At 53.4% G+C, this 22,210-nt stretch overlaps 2 protein-coding genes across 2 annotated transcripts in view; one reads left to right on the plus strand and one right to left on the minus strand.

The window, feature by feature from the left end:
• LBR (lamin B receptor) overlaps window positions 1-8,711 on the plus strand; it is a 22,907-nt gene extending 14,196 nt beyond the window's left edge. Inside the window, exons 9-14 of the mRNA XM_040451658.1 lie at window positions 315-485; window positions 1,297-1,422; window positions 4,729-4,897; window positions 6,354-6,434; window positions 6,532-6,654; window positions 6,786-8,711. Of these exons, the coding sequence (XP_040307592.1) occupies window positions 315-485; window positions 1,297-1,422; window positions 4,729-4,897; window positions 6,354-6,434; window positions 6,532-6,654; window positions 6,786-6,946 (831 nt within the window). The 3' untranslated portion in view covers window positions 6,947-8,711. The remainder of the gene's footprint in view (window positions 1-314; window positions 486-1,296; window positions 1,423-4,728; window positions 4,898-6,353; window positions 6,435-6,531; window positions 6,655-6,785) is intronic.
• A 642-nt stretch (window positions 8,712-9,353) lies between these two features.
• The window catches only part of DNAH14 (dynein axonemal heavy chain 14), a 328,569-nt gene continuing 315,712 nt past the window's right edge, over window positions 9,354-22,210 (minus strand). Inside the window, exons 82-86 of the mRNA XM_040451938.1 lie at window positions 15,555-15,667; window positions 14,514-14,653; window positions 11,919-12,082; window positions 10,690-10,836; window positions 9,354-9,591 (exon numbers count right to left, since the gene is read on the minus strand). Of these exons, the coding sequence (XP_040307872.1) occupies window positions 9,376-9,591; window positions 10,690-10,836; window positions 11,919-12,082; window positions 14,514-14,653; window positions 15,555-15,667 (780 nt within the window). The 3' untranslated portion in view covers window positions 9,354-9,375. The remainder of the gene's footprint in view (window positions 9,592-10,689; window positions 10,837-11,918; window positions 12,083-14,513; window positions 14,654-15,554; window positions 15,668-22,210) is intronic.

Consider the following 22,210-nt stretch of genomic DNA (forward strand, 5'->3'; position numbering starts at 1 on the left):
AGTTTTCTTTTTTGGTCTCATAAACATCCTCAAAACGACCCAAAATAACAGAGATTATACGTTGGTTGATTCTGACCTTCAAGTAATTCAAATATTTTAAAAACTCAGGTTGCTTATTTAAAAAAAATGGTGAGTCTTTGTTTTAAAAAAAGCTCCAGTTCCCTTAAAATCAGGGCACCTGGCCCTAGGGGCCTAGCTGCTTCCAGCCAGGGTGGGCACCCTCCGGCCTCCTCGGTCCTCACCTCTGTGCCCGCCTGCCCACACCGGCGCCTGCCGGGCTCCCTGAGAGGCTGAATTGGGACCCTGGACGGTAGACAGCAGGGCTTATTTTAAAGCCTCACAGTTGCCATACTGTTTGGGTAAGAACTTTTCCCTTTCCAGGAAATGCCATCTATGATTTCTTCATCGGCCGTGAATTGAATCCTCGGATCGGTACTTTTGACCTCAAATACTTTTGTGAATTGCGCCCTGGATTGATTGGATGGGTATGTCTTCTTTGTTTTTAAATTCAGTTCAGGAGTACAAATTAGTCTTGTGTTTAGAAAAGATTTTTAGACAACTTAAAGTGGGAGGTGGTATTTTTTTAGGAGTGATTACAGCTTTCCATGAGTCTGTATTTCAAGTATTGTTGTTCCCGTAAGTAGAGTGCACAGGGTTAAGGTGCCCTGTTCCAGGTGATTAAAGATGGAGAGTTTGTTTTATTTTGCTTATATCGGTATATTTAGGTAGGAATGTGATCGTGTAGGTGAATTCACGTGAGAAAAAATATATTTTCCCTGTCTTTAAAAAGAAAAGAAAATGCATTCTGACCCAATCGTAGACCTGAGGGAGGGTTGCAGACACATGGTCAGGATTCCCTTTGGCACCTCGCTCTCTCCCTGTGTCCGTATCCACCCGGCAGATTCCCACTGTCACAGTGATAGTAGCTGAATCCCCAGGCCTTCTTTTTGCCTCCCCCCGCCCTTCCTCCACCGTTGGCCCTTTTCTGTCCTGGGCCCCTCTCTCGAAGGCCCTTCGAGCCTGTGGTTGCGGTTCAGCTTTGTCTCCTGAGTCTTTCCCTGCCTCTCGTGACCGTGACATTTGCAGAGCGCCGGTCACGTACTTTGTCAGGGGCCATCGCGTCCTCATGACTGGAGTGAGTGACGTAGTTCTGACTGGAGTACCGGGGAGGCGACCGGGGGTCCTTCCCGGAGTGCCGCTCCTGGGTTCCTGGTGTTGGCGTCACCCCTGCAGGTCGCCGTTGTTGCTACGGATCTGGGCGGCGCCCTGAGACCGCACCTGCCCCTTTTCTTGTAGGTGGTGGTGAACCTGGCGATGCTTCTGGCTGAGATGAGGCTGCAGAACCGAGCTGCCCCGTCCTTAGCGATGACTCTGGTTAACAGTTTCCAGCTCTTGTATGTGGTGGACGCGCTCTGGAACGAGGTAAGTCATCTTAGGGGCAGAGGCCCTCGAGTCTGGCGGCGTTGAGTGTGGGCGAGCGGCCTCCGACACGGGGTGAGGAGGGCTGCTGGGAGGAGGCGGGGCGCCCGTCCACGCGGCGTGGTGAGCGTGTGCATCAGCTGCTCCTTGGCGCGAAGTATTTAAGATCTGTGCGTGTGTCTGGTTCCTATAAATAAATCCTAATTTCTTAATCACCGTGTCAAACGAACGTGGACGGATAGATCAGCACGGAGTTAGGGTCTTTCTCTTTGGATTGTCAGGCGGCAGCCGGTTCTTAAATAGCGAAGGTGTTTTGGTGGTGGTGCTTCAGAACATAGAGCTCCCGTCAGATGCATCTTAAATGAGGAGTCGTGATAACCAGGGAAGCGGGTGTAAGTAAAGCTGAGCTCCTAACACGTGCCCTTACTGGCACATGGAGACGTCATTGGTGTTTTTGGGGCACCTGGGTGGCTCAGCCGGTTGAGCGTCTGGCTTCGCTCAGGTCATGATCTCGTGGTTCGTGAGTTGGAGCCCCACGTCAGGCTCTGTGCTGACCGCTCAGAGCCTGGAGCCTGTTTCAGATTCTGTGTCTCCCTCTCTCTGCCCCTCCCCTGCTCATGCTCTGTCTCTTTCTGTCTTTCAAATGTAAAACGTTAAAAACAAAAAAAAAAGTCTGATCAGTGTTTCCTAGTTCTTGAAGACTGGCTTATATTTTCCTAATCTTTGTTTCAATATATTCCCTTTAAAAATCATGTATTCCTCAGGCCTGTTTTACTTTATCAATTTCCTGTTACCTTTGTAACCTGTGCCTCCAGGTTTCAAGTTGAGTTTTCTTCCGGTTTTAAAAACAAAATCAGGGTCGCCTGGTGGCTCAGTCGGTTAAGCATCCACCTCTTGATTTCGGCTCAGGTCGTGATCTCACAGTTCGTGAGTTCAAGCCCCACATCAGGATACGTGCAGACAGCGTGGAGCCTGCTTGAGATTCTCTCTCCTGCTCTTTCTCTGCCCCGCCTTAAGTAAACTTAATAAAAACAAAACTGGCCTCCCTACATCACCACGTCCGAGTCAGTGTTCACAACAGTGTGTTGACCTCTCGAGTCGGAGGCTTGGCTGCTGCACCGGGTCACGGAGTCGGCTCAGGGTGACTCGGAAAGCGTCATGTTGCTATTTCCGTAATCTGCCTCTTGTTCGGTCAGGGCCTTTCAAGGTAAATAAACCTCAGCTACGAGTAGCCGGGGTACGGATTTTGTGAAGCTCCTGGCTCTGCACTCTGAGAACTGCAGGCCCGTGGGGCACCCGCCGCTGGGGCCTCAGAAGGTTCCAGGTCCCCCCCCAGAGGACTTGCAGGTGGGTGTCCTCCGCTGTGGTGCAGTCGGCAGCTCCCAGGGGGCCGGCACCTTCCGTCTCAGGAGCCCGGTGATGCTTCACTGTTGCTTGGGTGTCACAGAGATGTCTCTTTACACTCCTTTCTGGTGGCGTTTCAGCGATGAGCAATTCTTCTAGCTTGCTGTCACGCGGTGGGAGTCAGCATGGCCCTTGCTAGAAATTCACGTGTTCCGGAGATTTCGCCGAACGGTGACTTCTGTTGATTTCTGTGAAGGCAGTTTGTCGCAGGTCCTGGGGGTCGAGCACTGGAGTTGGGGGTGGTTTTCCCTGTGTGTCATCAGTGCCCCAGCTCTGTGGACAAAGGGGCTTGACTTGATGATTTTCGCTGGCATCTGGCTGTGGCCGGGCAGTGAGGCTGACTCCCCTTCTTGTTAGTTGGTTGACCTGAGGGAACGGAGGACGGTAATTAGATAGAAGTGACTTCCCTCTGTCTGCAAGGCTGTCCTGGGAGCGCCTGACCAGGCAGTGGCTGCCCGACAGCTCGTCCCTGCTCCTGTCCTGTGCACCAGGCTGCTGGCTCCCGGGAGATCGGATGGCAGGTCCTGAGAGCCTGTGTGCATGGGGATCGTGCACGGGGATCGGTGCTCTTGAGTGCGGCCTGAGGGCCCGGAGGTTGTGACTTCGGTTTTCTATTCCATGGTCCATTTGCTTGCTTTCTGGAAGAAAGGGGTCTTTGGAGTTCCCACCTTTTCCTTTCACCTGGGCCTCGGACCCCTCAGTGGAGCTTGCTCCCTGCTTTCCTGCGTCAGCCGCGTGGCCTGAGGTTGGAGGTGGTTAGACATTCCCTCGGGCCGGGCCTTCTGAGTTTGACCTCAGTGGCGTCTCCGATCTGGAGTCCGGCCTGCAGGTGTCTGGGCCCAGCGGTGATCTGGCGGCTTGCGTGTGCGGGTCAAACCCTGTTCCTGCATCATCAGCGGAGGGGGAAGCAGGGGCATCCCGTGTTGTGATCAGAAGGGAGACGGGTGCACGCGGGGTTGATACGGGGCAGCCGGCGGTGTCGTCATTCCTCCAGCAAACGCCGAAAATGCTGACTGTGTAGCGCGCCAGCCGTGCGCCGCGTGCTGGGGTGACGGTGACGAGCTGGAGACCTGGGGTCCCTGCCAGAGTGAGGACTTGGCACGCCCACTGTGAGCGGGCGCGGCATCCGACAAGCGCCTCGTCTGAGGGGTCGGGGGGAGGCAGCTGGGGGGTGACTGGGGAGCCGGAGGCCGAGGTCGGAGAACGGCCCGGGTGAAGGTGGGAAGCATGAGAGGCGTTTTGGACACGTGTCATTTCCAGATCGTGGGATGAGAGGGTACCGTGAGCGGAGATGAAGGCGGCAAAGTGACCTGGAGAGGGACACGGGCCCAGGAACCAGAACCCCTCTTCCCCCCGCCTTTTTTTTTTTATGTTTATTTGTTTTAGAGAGACAGAGAGTGCCAGCAGGGGAGGGGCAGAGAGAGAGGGAGACGGAATCCGAAGCAGGCTCCAGGCTCTGAGCAAGCTGTCAGTGCAGAGCCTGACACGGGGCTCGAACCCACAAACCGTGAGATCGTGACCTGAGCGGAAAGTCAGATGCTTAACCACCTGAGCCCCCGGCGCCCCTCCCCTCTTCTGTAACTTGCAGCTGCTGTGCCCTCCCAGAGCCCTGCATCCGTTTGTGAACCGGTGCTTTGTTTGAACACTTGGAACACAGAATTTTCATTCCCCAAGTGTTTTGTTGTTGTTGTTGAGAAAGTGTGCGAGTAGTGGAGGGGCGGGGGGGAGGGAACCCCAGGCGGGCTCCTCACTGTCAGCACAGAGCCTGATGCGGGGCTTGATCCCACGACCCTGGGATCATGACCCGAGCCGACATCAGGAGTCAACCGACTGAGCCACCCAGGCGGCCCCCGCCCCCCTCCCCAAACGTTCTTAAAATTTGCGTTTCCCTCTCTTTCCTAACAGGAAGCACTGTTGACAACCATGGACATCACCCACGACGGGTTTGGGTTCATGCTGGCGTTCGGAGACCTAGTGTGGGTTCCCTTCATCTACAGCCTCCAGGCCTTTTATCTGGTCGGCCACCCAAACGAAGTGTCTTGGCCGATGGCCTCTCTCATCATTGCCCTGAAACGTGAGTGCCGACCTCTGTCTCTGTGGATTAAATGTCGCGCCGGAGTCTCTTGGGCTCTCGTACGGGCCTATTCACAACGCGCCCTCGGAGAGGGACGTGATGAGCTCGGGTGTGAAGTAAGTGGTTTGATGAGTCATTTGAAAAGACGCTTGCCTTGCAGAGAGAATGGGTGCCTCGTTCCTGGGGTGGTTTTTCTTTGCAGCGGCTGCTCTTTCTGGTGGGCATCTTGAAAAGCAGGAAGTCTGGTCCTGCTGTGCCAGCCCGGCCTGCCCTCAGGCGCGGGGCGACGCGTACGAGCACAAGTGGGGGGCCCGCCGCCCACCGCGGCCGTGTCGAAGGCGGTCGGGACTGGTCTCGGGAATAGCGGTCTGAGTGGCCTCGGTGGGGGAGGGTGCTCGATCTGAAGTGTAAACTGTAGCGGGTAAAGTGGGATCGGGGGGGGGGGGGGGAGATGCGGAAGCGGGGGAGGGCAGCCTGGCCGGAGCCGAGGAGCACCGCGGGTGGTCTTGGCGGAGTGTCACGTGCGGCTCTTCCGTGACGTGTTTGGTAAATGCCTCCAGCGGGGGCGGGGCAGGAAAATTAGCGAGACCTCCAAACATCGGGAGTTTTGCTGCTCTGATTGGCATCCCGGGGAGAAGAGGAGATTTAAGGCGAGGATTAAAATTAAGGTTCAGTTTCAACATTGGTTCGGCTCCTGCGTATCACTCGAGGCGGTCAGCGACAGACGGGGAGTCGTTCCTTCCCACGCTATGGGGGACTGACAGACTCACTCGAGGGCTAATGGCCAGCGGTTGTTGGTCAGGGCCTCTCAATCTGACGCTCTGAAATCCGGACGAAAGCCGTCGGCCTGCGGGGGGATTCCGCGTGTGCGTGTACGTGCAGCTTCTCGTGCTGCTTCGGATCCAGGCGGCGTCCGTGCTCTGGCTCGTGGGTGTGACAGCCGCAGCGGGCCCCAGTCCTGCTGTGGTTCTAACCGGGGCCGGATTAGCGTTCGTCTGTGGGTGGCACCATATCGGTTGGTTTTGTGTCCCCCGGTGGATGAGGAAAGCGGTACAGTAGTGACATTTCAGGATACTCCCCTCTTGATGTCCTGAGGTGACAGGGGTTTGAGTTTTTAAAAAATGTTTATTTATTTTGAGAGAGAGCATGCGAGCAGGGGAGGGGCAGAGAGAAAGGGGGAGAGAGAGGAGGCCAAGCAGGCTCCACGGTGTCCGCGCAGAGCCTGACACGGGGCTCGATCCCGCAAACCGTGACATCGCGACCTGAGCCGAGGTCAAGAGTCAGACACTCCATCGACTGAGCCCCCCGGGCGCCCCTTTAATTGTTCCTGAAGAGAGCAGAGTATTCTCTACTTTGGAAGTTTCCTCAAAGCACAGAATTCCTAAGTGGAATCACTGATGCTCTCAAATATTAGATTGTATCTAAATTGTTAACACGAGATTTTGAAACATTACAGTTTGTGGATATGTCATCTTCCGACGTGCAAATTCTCAGAAAAACGCATTCCGGAAAAATCCCGCTGATCCAAAGCTTGCACGTAAGTGCGGGTTTATGTTTATGATGTTTACGTTACATCAAGATTTTACGTCCATCTGTCTAGAGGTGATTAGAGATGTCTTTTTACTTTCACCTAGATTTGAAAACCATTCACACTTCGACGGGAAAAGACCTTCTGGTTTCTGGATGGTGGGGCTTTGTTCGCCACCCCAATTACTTGGGTGACCTCCTCATGGCCCTGGCGTGGTCCCTCCCCTGTGGTGAGCGCGGCGGGCAGAGTCGAGGTGGGGGGGGTGGGCTGGGGAATCTCGCGGTTCACCTTGTGGGGGGGGGCTGGGGGGAGTGTCGCGTAGGGATCGGAAACGTCACTGACGCTTGTGCCATGACCCAGGTTTCGGTCACGCTCTGCCGTACTTCTACGTCGCCTACTTCACCGTGCTGCTGGTGCACCGGGAGGCCCGCGACGAGCGCCACTGCCGCAGGCGGTACGGCCTGGCGTGGGAGCAGTACTGCCGGCGGGTGCCCTACCGTATCCTGCCCCGCGTGTACTAGCCGCCCACGCGCCTGCCCCGCGGCTTCCCCGGGAGACCAAGAGAAGGCTCTGGAGCGAATCTTCATCTGTCGCACCGACAGGGTCTTACTTTTCTTTCTGAGTCCGGACCGGGGGGGCCCGGTGGTCTTTTAACGCAGCCACGCCTGCGGCCACTCGGTCCTGACGCCGGACGGAGGACAAGGGGGATCGTTGGGATTTGCTTTGTGCCGGGAGACGGGCCGTCCTTGAAGATGCACTGAGACAATCCCGGTGACGTCTGTGGGTCTCCAGGACTTTCCAGCTGTGACTGTTTCGTTCTGTCCTCGTGTTTCCTAAGTGACACCAGCCGCCCCGTGGAGCCTCGTCCACGTCTCGTGAAGAGAACTCGCGTCCGCTTGCTTTTGAAGTAAATCATCCGTGGGCGACGGGGTTTGAAAGAGGTCTCGGGTCCCATGTCCGCTGCCGTGAGCGGGGACCCGGTGCTCTCTGTGAGCGGGGACGGGGCCGTTCGCAGGGGCAGATGAAGGGAGACCCTCAGCAGTTCGCTCACCCTCCGCTTCTGGAACTGCGCCGGAAAGTGTAAGTACACAGATTTTATGTAATATATGGGGACTGCAGGTCTTTCTGTACAGTATTTGAATGTGAAATAAGCGTTAGGACTAAGGATCTTTTTAACGAAAACGTTTGCAGTATTTTAAATTAAATTTTATAAAGTCATACCTGTCGATTAAAAATTGTGAAACCATTAGAATTCACTTGACGTTGTCTAAAAGAGGCTGGTAAGACCCAGGAGGGGTGTTTTCCTTAACCCAAAGCTGGCGGATTTGGCTTTGCTACCTCACGCGCAGGTGTCCGTTTTGCCTTTATAAACTGTTGCAGATAGGAAAAAAAATAGAATATATATTTTTGGAGTCACAGCACTATTTAAACATTTTTACACAGATTGGTTTTTGAAAACTTGCCATTTCGGGCTAATATTTTTGTACGTTTTTGACTTTTTTAAGATAAAACCGTGATTTTGCTACGGGTGAGGCCACGCTGTTTATACTGTAGCTCGTACGTCCCTTGTCTTCACCAACGCTCTTCCCCGTGACCGGGGGGGCGGCGCTCCTCTTTAGAAGCCTGTCGATCTACAGATAATTGAAGGGAAGAGTCTATTTTGTTTAGTCATTGGTCCGTTTTAGTTTTATTTTTGTTTAACGGAGGTGCACGGGGCCGCCGTAGCTGTGGAGTTCTAGTCGATGTAGTCTCCTAATTAATTGTCCTGTAACGGACCAGTAGCAGATTCACTAAAAGATTGTATTTAAATTGTTCTCGGGATCTTAACTGTGGGGGAATCGAACGGAGCGTCTGGGGCGTCGATGCATCTTGTAGACGAGACACGGGTCCGCGGTGTTGTCCTGCGTTGCCGTGGGCGCCGTGTGTGACTTTGCTCCGTGAACGTGATGGTGACGCTGGCGGCCTCTGGCACCCTCGCCCGCACCCCGTGGTCTTCGTGTCTTCCACGCTGATGGAAGCAAGCAGCTTTGCTTCTGCTTTTCTCCTGCGTCGGAAAGAGTGTCCCATCGTGTCCTCGAGTCACCAACGAAGCTTTGGGGGAGGAAGGAGGAGGTCTAGTTCTTTCTCTGGTAATGTGAAAAGAGCCTTTACCAACATAGTGCTGCAGTTTCTGGATATCAGCTATGATTTGTTTTTAGTTGTTTTTGACACGTTTGTTTGACAAGTTTTATAATGAAGTTTGGAGTTGGAAATAAAGTTGAAAATAAAAAAGATGTTGGCCTTTGCGCCTCAGAGCCTCTTCCTTGTGCCTGTGACTCTGGGATCATTGGGGCCGACACGGGAGCCCGTAGGTGACCACCGCCCGCCCTGCCTGCATCGTGGCTCTCAGAAGGTTGGAGAGGGGAGGGGTTAGTTGGGGGCCCCAGCTCCCGGCTCGTGGCCGTGCGTTTAGTGCTGGTTGTTTGCGAAGAGAGAAACGGCCGCGCCATTCCGACCCCGTCACACTCTCACGGGAGTTTGTCGGGGCCACGGAAGCGCCTAGTACGTGGGAGGCCTGTGTCGGTGAGGTGAGCCCAGGTACCTTCTCAGTGGGAGGAGGTCTGGTGGAGCCACAAGACCACGTCTCATCAAGGGAAGCAGCCTGCGTGGGGCCGGGGAAAAGTGCTCCCGAGGACCCCCTCGCGTGTGTTGCGTCGTACGTGACCGCAGACGACACGCCCTGCCGTCTTCCGAGTGGAAACCACGGCGCCCGGCCAAGTCCCACCTGCTGTACCTGGGACGCCCCCGGGCACTCACTCACCTGGGACGGGGCAGCCGGAAGACCCCGCTGCAGGTACAGAGGGAAGAAGACCGCACCTGTCCGGTCTGGCTGAACACGCGGTGTTTTTGTGGTGGGTGCCGAGTCGCAAATCCGCTCAGGGACAAAAAGTAGGTGGGGTGGTGCACACGTTTATTTCTCCTTTTTCTCACACAGCAAGGCAACCCGCGTTGTGACCCAGTGACTGGGGGGTCTCTTCGTGGGTAAGTGCACGGAGGTCAGGAAGTCTGCAGGCAAGCCAGTGGTTGTCACAGTTCTTGACCTCTCAGGCGTCTGATACACCGGGCACTCAAACGTGTAGCGCTGCGTATCTGTCTGGTCAGAAGCACCTGCTCGCTCAGTGGAAAGCTGAAAAACAGATCCAACAGTTAGATGGCAAAGCAGGAGCTCACTTTCCACGCGCCAGATTTGGGGGACGGCCGCTCGCTGAACACACGGCTGGTTAGGGGTTCTGTGGCCAGAGGACCTGTGTGACCATCGTGGCCTCCGGAACAGTCTGGGGAAGCAGCTGGTAGAGCATCTATTCCGGGTTTTAGCAATGTTCTAGGCTGTTGTATTTATTTTTATGTTTAAAGAATTTTTAATGTTTAGTTTCGAGAGAGACGTCAGAATGTGAGTGGAGGAGGGGCAGAGAGAGAGGGAGACACAGAATCCGAAGCAGGCTCCAGGCTCCGAGCTGTCAGCACAGAGCCCGATGCGGGGGCTCGAACCCACAAACCGTGAGATCGTGGCCTGAGCCAAAGTCAGACGCTCAGCCGACTGAGCCACTCAGGCTATTTTACATGTTTGCCATCTAGGGGCATCTGGGTGGCTCAGCGGTTAAGTGTCCAACTTCGGCTCAGGTCACGATCTCACAGTTTGTGAGTTCGAGCCCCGTACTGGGCTTCACTGGCAGCTCAGAGCCTGGAGCCCGCTTCGGATTCTGTGTCTCCCTCTCTCTCTGCCCCTCCCCTGCGTGTGCTCGCTCTCCCTCCCTCCCTCTTTCCCTCTCAAAAAAATATAAACGTTGAAACAACGATGTTTAAAAAAATGAACTTTCTTGAGGCAGGATTTATAAGTACTGTGTTTATTAACTTTATATGTGTGATTCAGTGAGTACTGAAAAGTACATATTAAAAATACATACCGGGGCGCCTGGGTGACTCAGTCCAATGAGCATCCAACTTTGGCTCAGGTCATGATCTCCGGTTCGTGGGTTCGAGCCCTGCGTCCAGCTCTGTGGTGACAGCTCACAGCCCGGAGTCTGTGTCCCCCCCCCTCTCTGCCCCTTCCCCGCTCGCACTCTCTCTCAACAGTAAACGTTAAAAAAAAATTTTTTTTAATGTTGTCTAAAGCGTATCAGCAAATGTCCCTCGTGAAACCACAGGGAACGGGACAGGAAGGAACGGCTCGGGCCCCCGCGGGAAGGCCCACAAGGCCGACTGCACGCTGAACACATGCAGTTACCTTTGTTGGCAGGAAGTGGATCTCAGGGAAACCATAACGGAGCTCACGAGGCAGCGAGTCCTCTAGTATGTTTTGTTCCCGATTCCACCTTGCGCCCTCGACGAATAGACCGAAAACGTGAACTCCGACGTGAGTGCGGTCTGTGCCCTGAGATGAAAGAGAGGCGGTGTGGGTGGGTCCCCGGGCAGGGCGCTTCCTTCAACCGAAGCTCCGTCTGGGGGAGGGTCCTGGGGGAGACGGAGAGCTGCCCTCCGAGACCCGCCCCCCGGACGCCCGAAGCTGCAGCTTGCACCGAGCCCTGTGTGGACCGGGGTCTCCCTACCCTCCCACGGTGTGGCCTCGTGTATAAACGGGGCACGGGGAGAGGGTGACGGCAATAACTAAGAACAAAATAGAGCAGTTCTCGCAACACGCCGTAATAAAAGCCACGTGAATGTGGTCTCCCTCCCTCCCAAGAGGTCTTGTCGGCCGCGTCCCTCCTTCTTGTTGACCTTCTGACAGTCAGGAGGGGGATTGTATGATCCCGACCGGGGACCACGGGCCACTGAAGCCACGGAAACCGTGGAGGGGCGCTCCTGTGTCCCGACACCGGCCACCACACAGATGAGTCCTGGAGACACTGTGCCGAGTGAAAGGGGCCAGTCGCAGGGACAGACGCTACAGGAGGCTCCTGTCGCCAGATTTATAGGGACAAAAAATAGATGCGATCAGGACAGGCGGGCGGGACGTGGACGTCCACGGGGACAGCGCCTCGGTTCCGGAGGTGGAGGGCGTGAGGGCCGCCCCGCAGCGTGGACGTGCTCAGGGCCACCCGGCTGTGCACTCAGAAACGGTGGGCATGAGGGTGCCTGGGGGGGGCTCAGTCGGGTGAGCGTCCAGCTCTGGACTTCGGCTCGGGTCACCGTCTCACAGTTCGTGAGCTCGAGCCCCTCCCGGGGTTCTGCCCCGCCCCACTTGCACACACACTCTCTCTCTCTCTCTCTGTAAGTAAATAAACTTTAAAAAAGGAAATAGTTAAAATGGCCAGTCCAGCGTTACCTTATGTATATTCTGCCATAGAACAAAAGTAGGAAAAACTAAAAGCTGCTTGAAGGAAAAGGGAAAACGGAGGGTCCGCGCGTAGCTTGGGGACTTGTGTGGTGCGCGGCACGGGGGAGGCTGAGTGGAGGCTGGCGAGGGGAAGACCGACAGCACGACTGCTCTCCCCAGTGCCCTCAGCGTTCTGGTACCTCAGAGGCCGTCCTGACCGTGTTGAGGTTCCCGTGGATGGCCGCGGAGAACCCCTCGTCTCTGCTGTCAGCGGTGTCCGAGATCACACGGTGGGCAAACGTGAGGGCGCCGAGAGAGATTCCCTGGGACCGTCCGTAGTCGTGAAGCACGGCCACGAGAAAGGCTTTGGGGAAAAGCACAGAGCGACGAGTTCCCTGCGAGTCAGGGGCACCAAGGGCTCTGCGTTCCCTCCTGGCCACAAGCCGGCTCCCGGGAGCAAGGAGGAGACCCGAGCACGTCAGAGTCTTGGTCGAGAAACGGCACACAGACGAGTGGGAAGAGGAAGGCACGTTTTCCCCTGGGGTCGCCAAGCTGTTGGGTGTCCCCTTGGCTGTGTGGACAAAGGCTACGTGCAGCTGAGAAAAAGGAGACCAAGACAGAGTGGAAACAGCCCAGATATGAGGAGGCAGAGGACAGCCGATCACCTGGATCCAGCCGTTCCTGAAGCCAGACCTCTGGCCTGCCTTCCCACTCTCACGAGCCTATGACTTGCCCTGTTCTGCTCAAGCAGGTTTGGATTGCGTCCTGTGTCTTAACACCAGGATTCCTAACACAGCTCCCAACTGTTCTGCCAGCCAGTTCCCCCTCTTGCTTAATCCATCCTGCGTGAACTGCCAGGTTAGGAGCTTCACTCTGCTTCTGAATCGTGTAATGCCCCTGCCGGGGTCTCTATACCAGCGCTCACCGAGTCACCTGGGCACTGAGGCCCCCGCCACACTGGCGTGTTTCCCGTGCCGTGCCGCTGCGGGAAATGTCTGAGCGGGCACCCGGCTGGTGACTTCGCTCCTGCCCTCCTCCTGGGACGCTCTTTCTCCAGATTTCCTCAGAACTTCCCAAGGCCCGAGAAGCCGTCTCTGCCCCGGCCCTCCTCTGCGCGCCTCTCGGGGGTCCGCGGCCTCCAGGGGACAAGACTGGGGCCACCGACCTCTTTGTGCTTCTGGCGGCAGCCGGCACGCCCTGGCCCTGTCCCCCAGGCGCTCAGTGACACTGCCACGCTGTCGAGCCCCCGTGTCTCCTGAGCTCCAGCCCCCTAGAGCCACCTGCCCACCGCCCACCGTGCGGTCTCCTCCGAACGTCTCAGACTTGACAGGTGACGGCCACCTCTCTGCCCATCACGTTGCTCCTCTCCCTGTGTCCCCGTGTCCCTGTGTCAGTAACGGTCGTCAGCCGCCACCCAGCTCTCTGAGCCCAAGACCGGGGAGCCTCCCTCTCTGCTCCCTCAGCGTCCTACGAGTATTCTCTTCCGCCCTCTGTCGTCCTTCCAGGCCACCGCCAATTCTCGCCTGGGGAAAAGCAGACGCCCAAGTGCCTGGGACCCGGGCTCCGCTCCGGCCCCTCCCCCGTGTTGCGGAGTCAGGTCAGGGCCCCCCCCCCCCCGCCTGGGAGGGGGCGGGGGCCCAGACCCCCCCCCCCCCAGGAGCCCCCCCCAGGAGCCAGCCCTGCCCACCTTTTCAGCTTCATCCCACACCGCTCGCCCTTCGTGGGCTTTCACTCTGCCCCTGCCCACACCGAACGTTTCACGTGGGCTTCTCCCCCCTCGTAGCTGGCCTTTGACCCGAACAGAAACGCGATTCCCAGTCAGTGCTGTGTTTCAACACGTGGGTTTCTGCGTCACACGAGCCGAGTTCCGATCCCGGCTCAGTTGTGTGACTTTGGGAAAATTACTTACCTTCTCTGTGCCAGGGTTTTCCTGAGAACAGGGAGGGCCGTGTGAACACCACCACGGGACTGTCGTGAGGACTGCTCTCCACAGAGAGCTCGCGACAGCGCCCGGCCCCCGGTGAGCACGGGTCCTGGGATTGACCGCCGTCCCCCTGTGCGCTCGGCACCTGCCACTTCCGGCAGCCGGCTCTCTGTCTCAGCAGCCTTTCCCGGTCCCCGCTCAGGTCCCCCTGCTTTATGCTCCCAAAGCCCTCACTGGTTCACTCATTCACACATTCGTTCAGAAACTCGTGTAATGGTTCTGGGATTACGTATCGGGAGTTTAAGGCGCTGGGGGCTGCGCGGCCTGGAGTAGAAAGATGGGGGGCTGCCCGCGTGGGGCTCCGTGGTGTCTTGTACGCCCCATCACCCAACCATGCATCGTAACGCCCTCCGTGGGGACGTCTTCCCCTCCCGTGTGACCTGAGCAGTGGCTCCCGAGACCCGGCACGGTTCCAGGCGTTGGCTTTTGTTGAATGAATGAACAGAAATGGCTGAGGCACAGATTCTGTCCTTGGGGGGCACCCACCTCCTGCGGCCCCGATAAAGTGTGGTGGCCTTTGAGGGAGGCCACGTCGGCCTTTGACATCAGAGTCGGTGGAGGTGGTGACGCTCCTGCCAGGGGCAGGTGCAGTCAGGCAAGGGTGGTCCTACCGGGGAGGGGGGAGGGGGGGTGAGGAAGGGAAGGGAAGCGGAGGGAGGGAGGAGAGGCTCCCCACCCCCGGGGCGTAGTGCCTGGGGATGCAGGGCTGTGGCTTTGGGTCTTTCACGCTGAAGGGGAGGAGGAGGGAGGCTGGCAGGGAGCGCGAACGTGGGGGGCTGGGAGGGGGCCCTCGCCCTGTTCTCACACTCACCTTGCGGAAAGAAGAAAGCTGGGAGCCAGTATCTTGCAGGAAATCCTTCACAGAAATCACTGGTTTTATTGTCAGAGGATCTGGGGTTTTGGGTGGACGATGGAATGGAATGCTTCCCGGTGGCGACAAATCTCATGTACCTGTAGGAGGCAGACCGTAGACCGAGGGGTCAAGGGCACCGGCATCGCCCATCCACGCGGCCAGGCCCTCCACGGCCCCTCGTCCCCTTCTCATATGAGGCTTAACCCCACTCGGGACCCTCGTCTCGTCCTTCAGGGGAGACCAGCTGTGGCTTTGAAGGGCGAGGCCCTAACTCGCTGGAAGGCAGTGGATTTAGGCAACGAGGGATGTGCTGGGCATCCTGACCGGGCGCTGAGGAGTCTATGGATTGTTCCGGAGCTGGTGACTCTGAGAGGATAGGTCCTAGCATTTGCTTAGAGGTAAGTGGCACAAAAGGCGGTTTGGCACAGACTTTGGAACCACATTTTCTGGCTTCGAATCTCAAGGCTTCTACCCTAGTTGTGAAACGCTGGGCAAGCTACGTCACATCCTTGTGCCTCACTCCTATCTAAGACAAGGCTGACGAATGACCAGGCTGACTGCATCTCGCAGGGTTACCATCAGAGTCACATGAGGACGTGGGACACAGGCACCCCTTGAGCGATAGTTGCTCTCGTGCCCTTCAAATGATTTTGATCTATGTATTAAACTCGTTTAAAAATTACGCGTAACTAACCCTTACTTCCTTTTGCACTTCCCTCTGCTGGTGTCACAGGACAGAGTGTAGAATAACAGGAAGGGAAATGTACCAGGTCTGGTCCTGTGTGTCCTTGAGCGGAGGGACCATGGACGGGACCCAGGGTATCCTGTGTCTCCAGGTCTCCATCCTAGACTGAAGACAACAGTACCCCCCCCCCCCCAACCCCGCTTGATTCACATGTTGCTCTGAGAACCCAAAAGTCCAACCATATGAAACTACATGGTAAACCGTTAAGTTCTTCGCAAAATTAAGGAAGAGAATAAAGCCGCTTTCATCCGTACCGATGATGTACTGCAGTGTAAGCCATTTTGGCCCAGGTGTTGAAGAAATTCACTCGCTGGATGAGATCGTTAACCCAGGAACTCAGAGGCTTACAGGACTTGTAGGCATGTTTCTGTTGGGATTTAGAGACAAGCACGTCACTTTTACATTTTTTTTTTTAGGATTTGTCTTTGGGGTCATTGGGAACATCTCTGCAAACTTTCCAGTGGAGAGCACATAATGGGGAACCCAAAGACCGACTGTCATGGTGACCGTGCTTCAGACAGGATGCCTGATGTTTCCACCTGGCTGAACGCCTTTCTCACTCTTCCTAAGTCCTTTGGTCTGCCCCTCCCCCCTTCTCCGGGCGGCTGACTCGACATACCATTAAATGTGAGCAATTCCAACTCACAGCCCCCCACACCAAATCCTATAACCCACCCACCCACCACTGATGAGCTGCCTCTTCTCCTTCCAGTGCAGAGTCCAGCTGACCCCTGCCCCATGCTCTGCACAGCCTTTCTGGAGAATTCTATCTTCTGTAGCGTCAGCTTTGTATTTTCCACCCTGTTTATTAACGCGCTTGTATCCTAAAAACACAACCACCCAGCACTCAATCCTACTTATTTGATCCTCAACAAAATACTAGCAAATGGATTCCAGGAACACATTAAAAGGATCATAAACCATGATCAAGTGGGATTCACCCCAGGATGCAAGGATGGTTCAACACGGGCAAATCGATAAATGTGACGCACCACATAAACTGAATGAGGGATAAATCACATGATCATTTCAGTAAATGGGGAAAAAAGCATTTGACAAAATTCAACATCCTCTCCTGATAAAAACTCCCAACAAATTAGTATAGAAGGAATCTTGCTGAGCATAAGGGCCACATATGACAAGCCATAGCTAACATCATACTGAGTAGTGAAAGGTTAAAACCTTCTCCAAGATCAAGAACAAGAACTCTCATCATCTCTATTCAACATAGTACAGAGAGCCCTAGCCATAGCAATTAGGCAAGAAAAAGAATGAAAAGCATAAAAATTGGGAAGGGAGAAGTGAAACTGCCTCCGTTTGTAGGTGATATCATCTTATACACGGAAAGCCCTAAAGATTCCAAAAAACTGTTAGAACTAATAAATGAATTCAGTAAAATCGCAGGATATAAAATCAACAGAGAAATTAGTTGCATTACTACCCATTACCAACAAACTGTCTGAAAGAGAAATCACGAAAGCAGTCCTATCTACGATAGCATCAAAGATAACAAAATACTTAGGACTAAATTTCAACAAGGAGATAAAAGACCTGCACACTAAAAAATATACAAAGTTGGTGGAAGACCGTGAGGAAGACAGAAGTAACTGGAAAGACTTCCTGTCTTCTTGGATTAGAAGGATATTGTGAAAAATTCTTTCTCCAGAAAAATCTATAATACAATACGGTCCTAATCAAAATCCCCATGGCATTTTTCACAGAAACAGAAAAAATATTCTCAAATTTGTATGGAAATACAAAAGACCCCGAATAGCCAGAGCAATTCTGGAAAAGGAGATCAAAGCTGGAGGCATCCTACTCCCGGATTTGAAGGTCTCTTACAAAGTTGTAGTAGTAAAACCAATACGGTTCTGGTATAAAAACAGGCACATAGACCAGTGGAACAGAACAGAGCCCGGGCACAAACCCAGACGTATGTGGTCAACTAATTTTTTTTTTTTTTTTTCTACTCTCTTTTGATTATTGACCCCCCAACACCCCGGGCGGGGGGGGGGGGGGGGGCCGCGAAGAACGGTCTCCTCAACCAACGAAGCTGGGAAAACTGGGTCTCCACATGCAAAATAACGAAATTGGATCCCTATCTTACACCACTCACAAAAGTTAAGTAGAAATGGACCTACAAACGTGTGGCCAACTAATACTTGACAAAGCAGGAAAGAATATCCGATGGAAAAAAAGACAGTCTCCTCAGCAAGTGGTGCTGGGAAAACTGGACAGTGACAAGAAGAAGAATGAGCCCGGACCACTTTCTCACACCATACACAAAAAGACACTCAAAATGGATGAAAGACCTAAACGTGAGGCAGGAAACCATCAAAATCCTAGAGGAGAAGACAGGCAACAACCTTTTTGACCTTGGCCACGGCAGCTTCTTACTACGCATTCCTCTGCAGGCAAGGGAAATAAAAGCAAAAATGAACTATTGGGACCTCATCAAGATAAAAAGCTTCTGCACAACGAAGGAAACAATCAACAAAACTAAAAGGTAACTGACGGAATGGGAGAAGATATTGGCAAACGACAAATCAGATAAAGGGTTAGTATCTAAAATCTGTAAAGAACTTATCAAACTCAACACCCAAAAAACAAATAATCCAGTGAGGAAATGGGCAGAAGACATGAATATACATTTTCCTAAAGAAGACATCCAGATGGCTAACAGACACAGGAGAAAATGCTCAATATCGCTCATCATCAGGGAAATACAAATCAAAACCACACTGAGATACCACCTCACACCTGTCAGAATGGCTAAAACCAACAACTCAGGCAACAGCAGATGTTGGCGAGGGTGCGAAGAAAGAGGATCTCTTCTGCACTGCTGGCGGGAATGCAAGCTGGGGCAGCCACTCTGGAAAACAGTATGGAGGTTCCTCAAAAAACTAAAAGTAGAACTACCCTATGACCCAGAAATTGCACTACTAGATATTTATCCAGAGGTTACAAAAATGCTGATTCAAAGGAGATGCACCCCAATATTTATAGCTGCGCTATCGACAATAGCCAAATTATGGGAAGAGCCCAAATGTCCATCGACTGATGAATGGATAAAGAAGACATGGGGTGTGTGTGTGTGTGTGTGTGTGTGTGTGTGTGTGTGTATGTATGTATGATGGAATATTACTCAGCGATCAAAAAATGAAATCTTGCCATTTGCAACAACGTGGATGGAGCTAGAGTGTATTATGTTAAGCAAAATAAGTCAGAGAAAGACAAATATATGATTTCACTCATGGGAATTTAAGAAACACAATGGATGCACATCGGGGAAGGAAAAATAAGGTAAAAAAACAGGGAGGCAGACCATAAGAGACTCTTAAATACAGAGAACAAACTGAGGGTTGCTGGAGGGGAGATGGGTGGGGGTATGGGCTAAATGGGTGACGGACATTAAGGAGGGCACTTGCTGGGACGAGCACGGGGTTTTACATGTCAGTGACAAATCACTAAATTATATTCTTGAATCCAATTCTATACTGTACGTTAACTAATTTAAATTTAATTTAAAAAAGTCAAGTAGAAATGATTCAAAGATTTAAATAAAATCTGGAACAATAAAACTTCTAGAAGAAAACATGGAAAAAGATCCTTGACAATGGTCTTGGCAATGATTTCTTGGATAAGACACCGGAGCACATTCAACAAAAGCTAAAACAAACAAGCGGGACTAGATTCCTTCTGCACAGCAAAGGAAACAATTGATAAACTGGAAAAGCAACTTACAGAACGGGAGAAGATATTCACAAGCCATCTATCTGACAAGGAGTTAAATCCAAAGTATATAAAGCACTCACTCATCCGACTCAACAGCCATAAAATCAATCCGATTAAAAAATGGGCGAAGGACCCGAAGAGACCTTTTCCCAAGGAAGATACACAATGGCCAACGGGTACCCGGAAACGTGCTCAACGTCAGTCGTCCTCAGGGAGATGCAAACCCAACCCCAAGGAGAGATCACCTCACACCTGCGGATGAAGGTTGGTTCGTGAAGGTTGGAGGATGGTCATTACCGAGGGGACAGATGACGACAAACGTTGGGGAGAATGTGGAGAAAAGGAAACCCTGATACACTGTTGCCGGGAATTTCAGATGGTTCGGTCATTATGGAAGACAGTACTGTAGCTCCTTAAAACTTAAACACTGAACTCTCACACGACCCGGCAAGGCCACCCCGGGTCACCTATACGCAGGAACAGAGATCAGTGCTTTGAAGAGAGGTCTGCATTCCCACGTGCCCTGCTGCTTTATTCACAACAGCGCAGATGTGGAAGCAACCCAAGCGTCTCTCCACGCGTGACCGGAAGAGGAAAACGTGGCGTGTGCACACACAATCGGGTGTCACTCAGCCATAATAAAGGAAGGAAGTCCTGCCGTTTGCAACAACATGGATGAGCCCGCAGGGCATTCTGCCGAGTGAAAAAAGCCAGATGGAGGAACCTAAAAACTGGATCACTCACGTGTGGAATCTAAGACGGAAAAGCCCGTTTCGTAGAGACTGAGACTAGGACGGCGGTGGCGGGGGCGGGGGCGGGGGAAATGGGGGTGATGTTGTCAAGGGGCACAGATCTTACAAGAATAAAAGGGGAAGCTGTGCCTGGAAGCCCTTTTAGGTCCTCAGATGTTCTGTGTCCACAGTGGGCTGTGGTCATCTGCCCTCAGACAGCTCTCCGCCCGCCGTCCGTGTGGCACAGCACACAGCCAGTGGCACTCCTGGCCACCCGAACGTCCGAGCCGGACATCTCCGCCCGGCCAGCTTCAGCCCGGGTGACTCTGGCAGGGGTGCCGACTCAGCCGTGGGTGGCTGTACCTGCTAGCGACCCACGGGGGGCCACCTTCTCTCAGCCTGACCTTGAACGCGTGTACATCCCGGACCTGTCACAAGTTAGCCTCTCCGCCCCTCAGTTCCCATGTCCGCAGACTCAGCGCCTCAACCTTCTGTGCCGGCGTGCGCACAGTTGTCCTCGCTTTCTGGGACTCTGGGTTTTGTGGGCAGGTTTTGTGTTTGTTTTTGTTTTTTTTTAATTTGAAATACAATTTAGATAGCATAAAATTCACTCACTTCAATGCTTTTTAGTATATTCATCACCTTGTGGAGCCATCACCATAATCGTTTTTAGAACATTTTCATCACTTGAAGACAAAACCCCACACGCCCTTGACGAGTCAGCCGCCAGTCATCCTCAGCCCCGGGCGACGGCTCATCTACCGCCCAGCTCGGCCGAGTTTCCTATTCTGGACGTTTCATGGAAGTGAGATGACATGTGGCCTTTCGGACTGCCTTCTCTCAGTTCCTGTAATGTTTTGGGGGGTCATCCAGGCTGTAGTGTGTCTATACTTCAGTCCTGTTGATGGGTGAATAACGTTCCTCGGTATAGACGTGCTCGTGTGTATCATGTCCGCGTACCTACCGTGTTCTGTCTGTCCATTCGTCAGGAACGCTGGCGTGGTTTCTGTCTTACGGACAATGCTGCCGTGAACATTCGTGGCAAGTTTCGGTGCGACAAGGTTTGAATTTCCCTTGGGTATATACCTGGGCGTAGGAGTGCTGGGTCAGATGGGGACTGTTTACCTTTCTGAGGAGTTTACAGACTGTTTCCAGGGCGGCCACACCATTTTACATTCCCATCGAGCGCAAAGCCTCCAGCCTCACATGACTGCCGCGTTCCTTATCACCTGCCCTTTGGATTCTACTCTCCCTGGTGGGTGTGAAATTGTATCTCACTATGGTTTCGATTCACAGTTTCCTGATGACAAATGATGTTAAGCATCTTTTTGATGTGCCTATGTAGGTTTTTTTTTTTTTTTTTTTTTACTTGAGAGAGAGACAGAGAGAGACAGAGACAGAGAGAGAGAGAGAGAGAGAATCCCAAGCAGGCTCCGCACCATCAGCACAGAGCCCGATGCAGGGCTTTGAACCCACGAACCGTGAGATCGTGACCTGAGCCGAAATCAAGACGCTCAAGTGACTGAGCCCCCCAGGTGCCCCTCTATACAGATTTTTCATCTGGTGTAGGATCCAGGGTTTGAGGGAGGCTGGTACTAACTATAAAGGGAGAATTAAACTTCAGGAGCGATGGTTTCATAAGTTCAACATCGTGTTACCTTTTCGACAATCCTGCTCGCCTCCTACCCCAGGTTGCCAGAACTTTGCGGCTGATTTTATTCTTGTTCTCATAAACGTTGTGTTTCTCTGGTTTGGTTTTCTGATTAAGCCTATGGCCCGGGAGTCATTCATCTTTCTGTTTTGCCTTTTTTGTTTTTAATTGAAAAGTGCCATTCAGCTTTTCCTATACGGTCTCATCATCTAAACATGGAGACCTAGGAAGGACAAGGCAAAAATAGAAATCACGCAGAATCGTGTCACCCAGAGCAAATCCGGATGTTCTCTTCCGGCTCTCTCTCCATATAGAGCTCTGTACACAGTTGGTGCTCTGTGTAGCGAAGTCACCGCGAACGCTGCGTCAGTGGGCGCTGAACTGTCGTTCCTGTTTACATTTTTGTCACATAGTCAGTAAAGCGCTTAAAGACATCTTGATGGTACTGACGCGTTGAGACTGGACTCACGGCCAAAAGCACCAGAACTCACGAGTGAACGAAGCGGATCTGACACAGGTGTTTTCTCCATAAAGCACATCACAGCCTTCCGGGCGGCGACTCCACGCGGCGTTTCGGCTTTGCCACTGTAAGCAGCAAGACCACCAACCGAAAGCACAAACATGAAAGCTGTGGCTGTAGACAGAGCACGAAGAGAGCACCTGTGTGACACTAGGAGAGCTACAACCAGAAGCCGGATGTCACCCGTTTGATCTCAGCGGGGAGTGCGCACGGGGCGGGGAGACTGTGCACGGAGGGGGAGTGTGCACAGGGTGGGGAGTGTACATGGAGGGG

The sequence above is a fragment of the Herpailurus yagouaroundi genome, unplaced genomic scaffold (genome assembly GCF_014898765.1).
Source record: "Herpailurus yagouaroundi ecotype Mexico unplaced genomic scaffold, PumYag 205, whole genome shotgun sequence".
In the NCBI taxonomy this organism is placed as follows: Eukaryota; Metazoa; Chordata; class Mammalia; order Carnivora; family Felidae; genus Herpailurus; species Herpailurus yagouaroundi.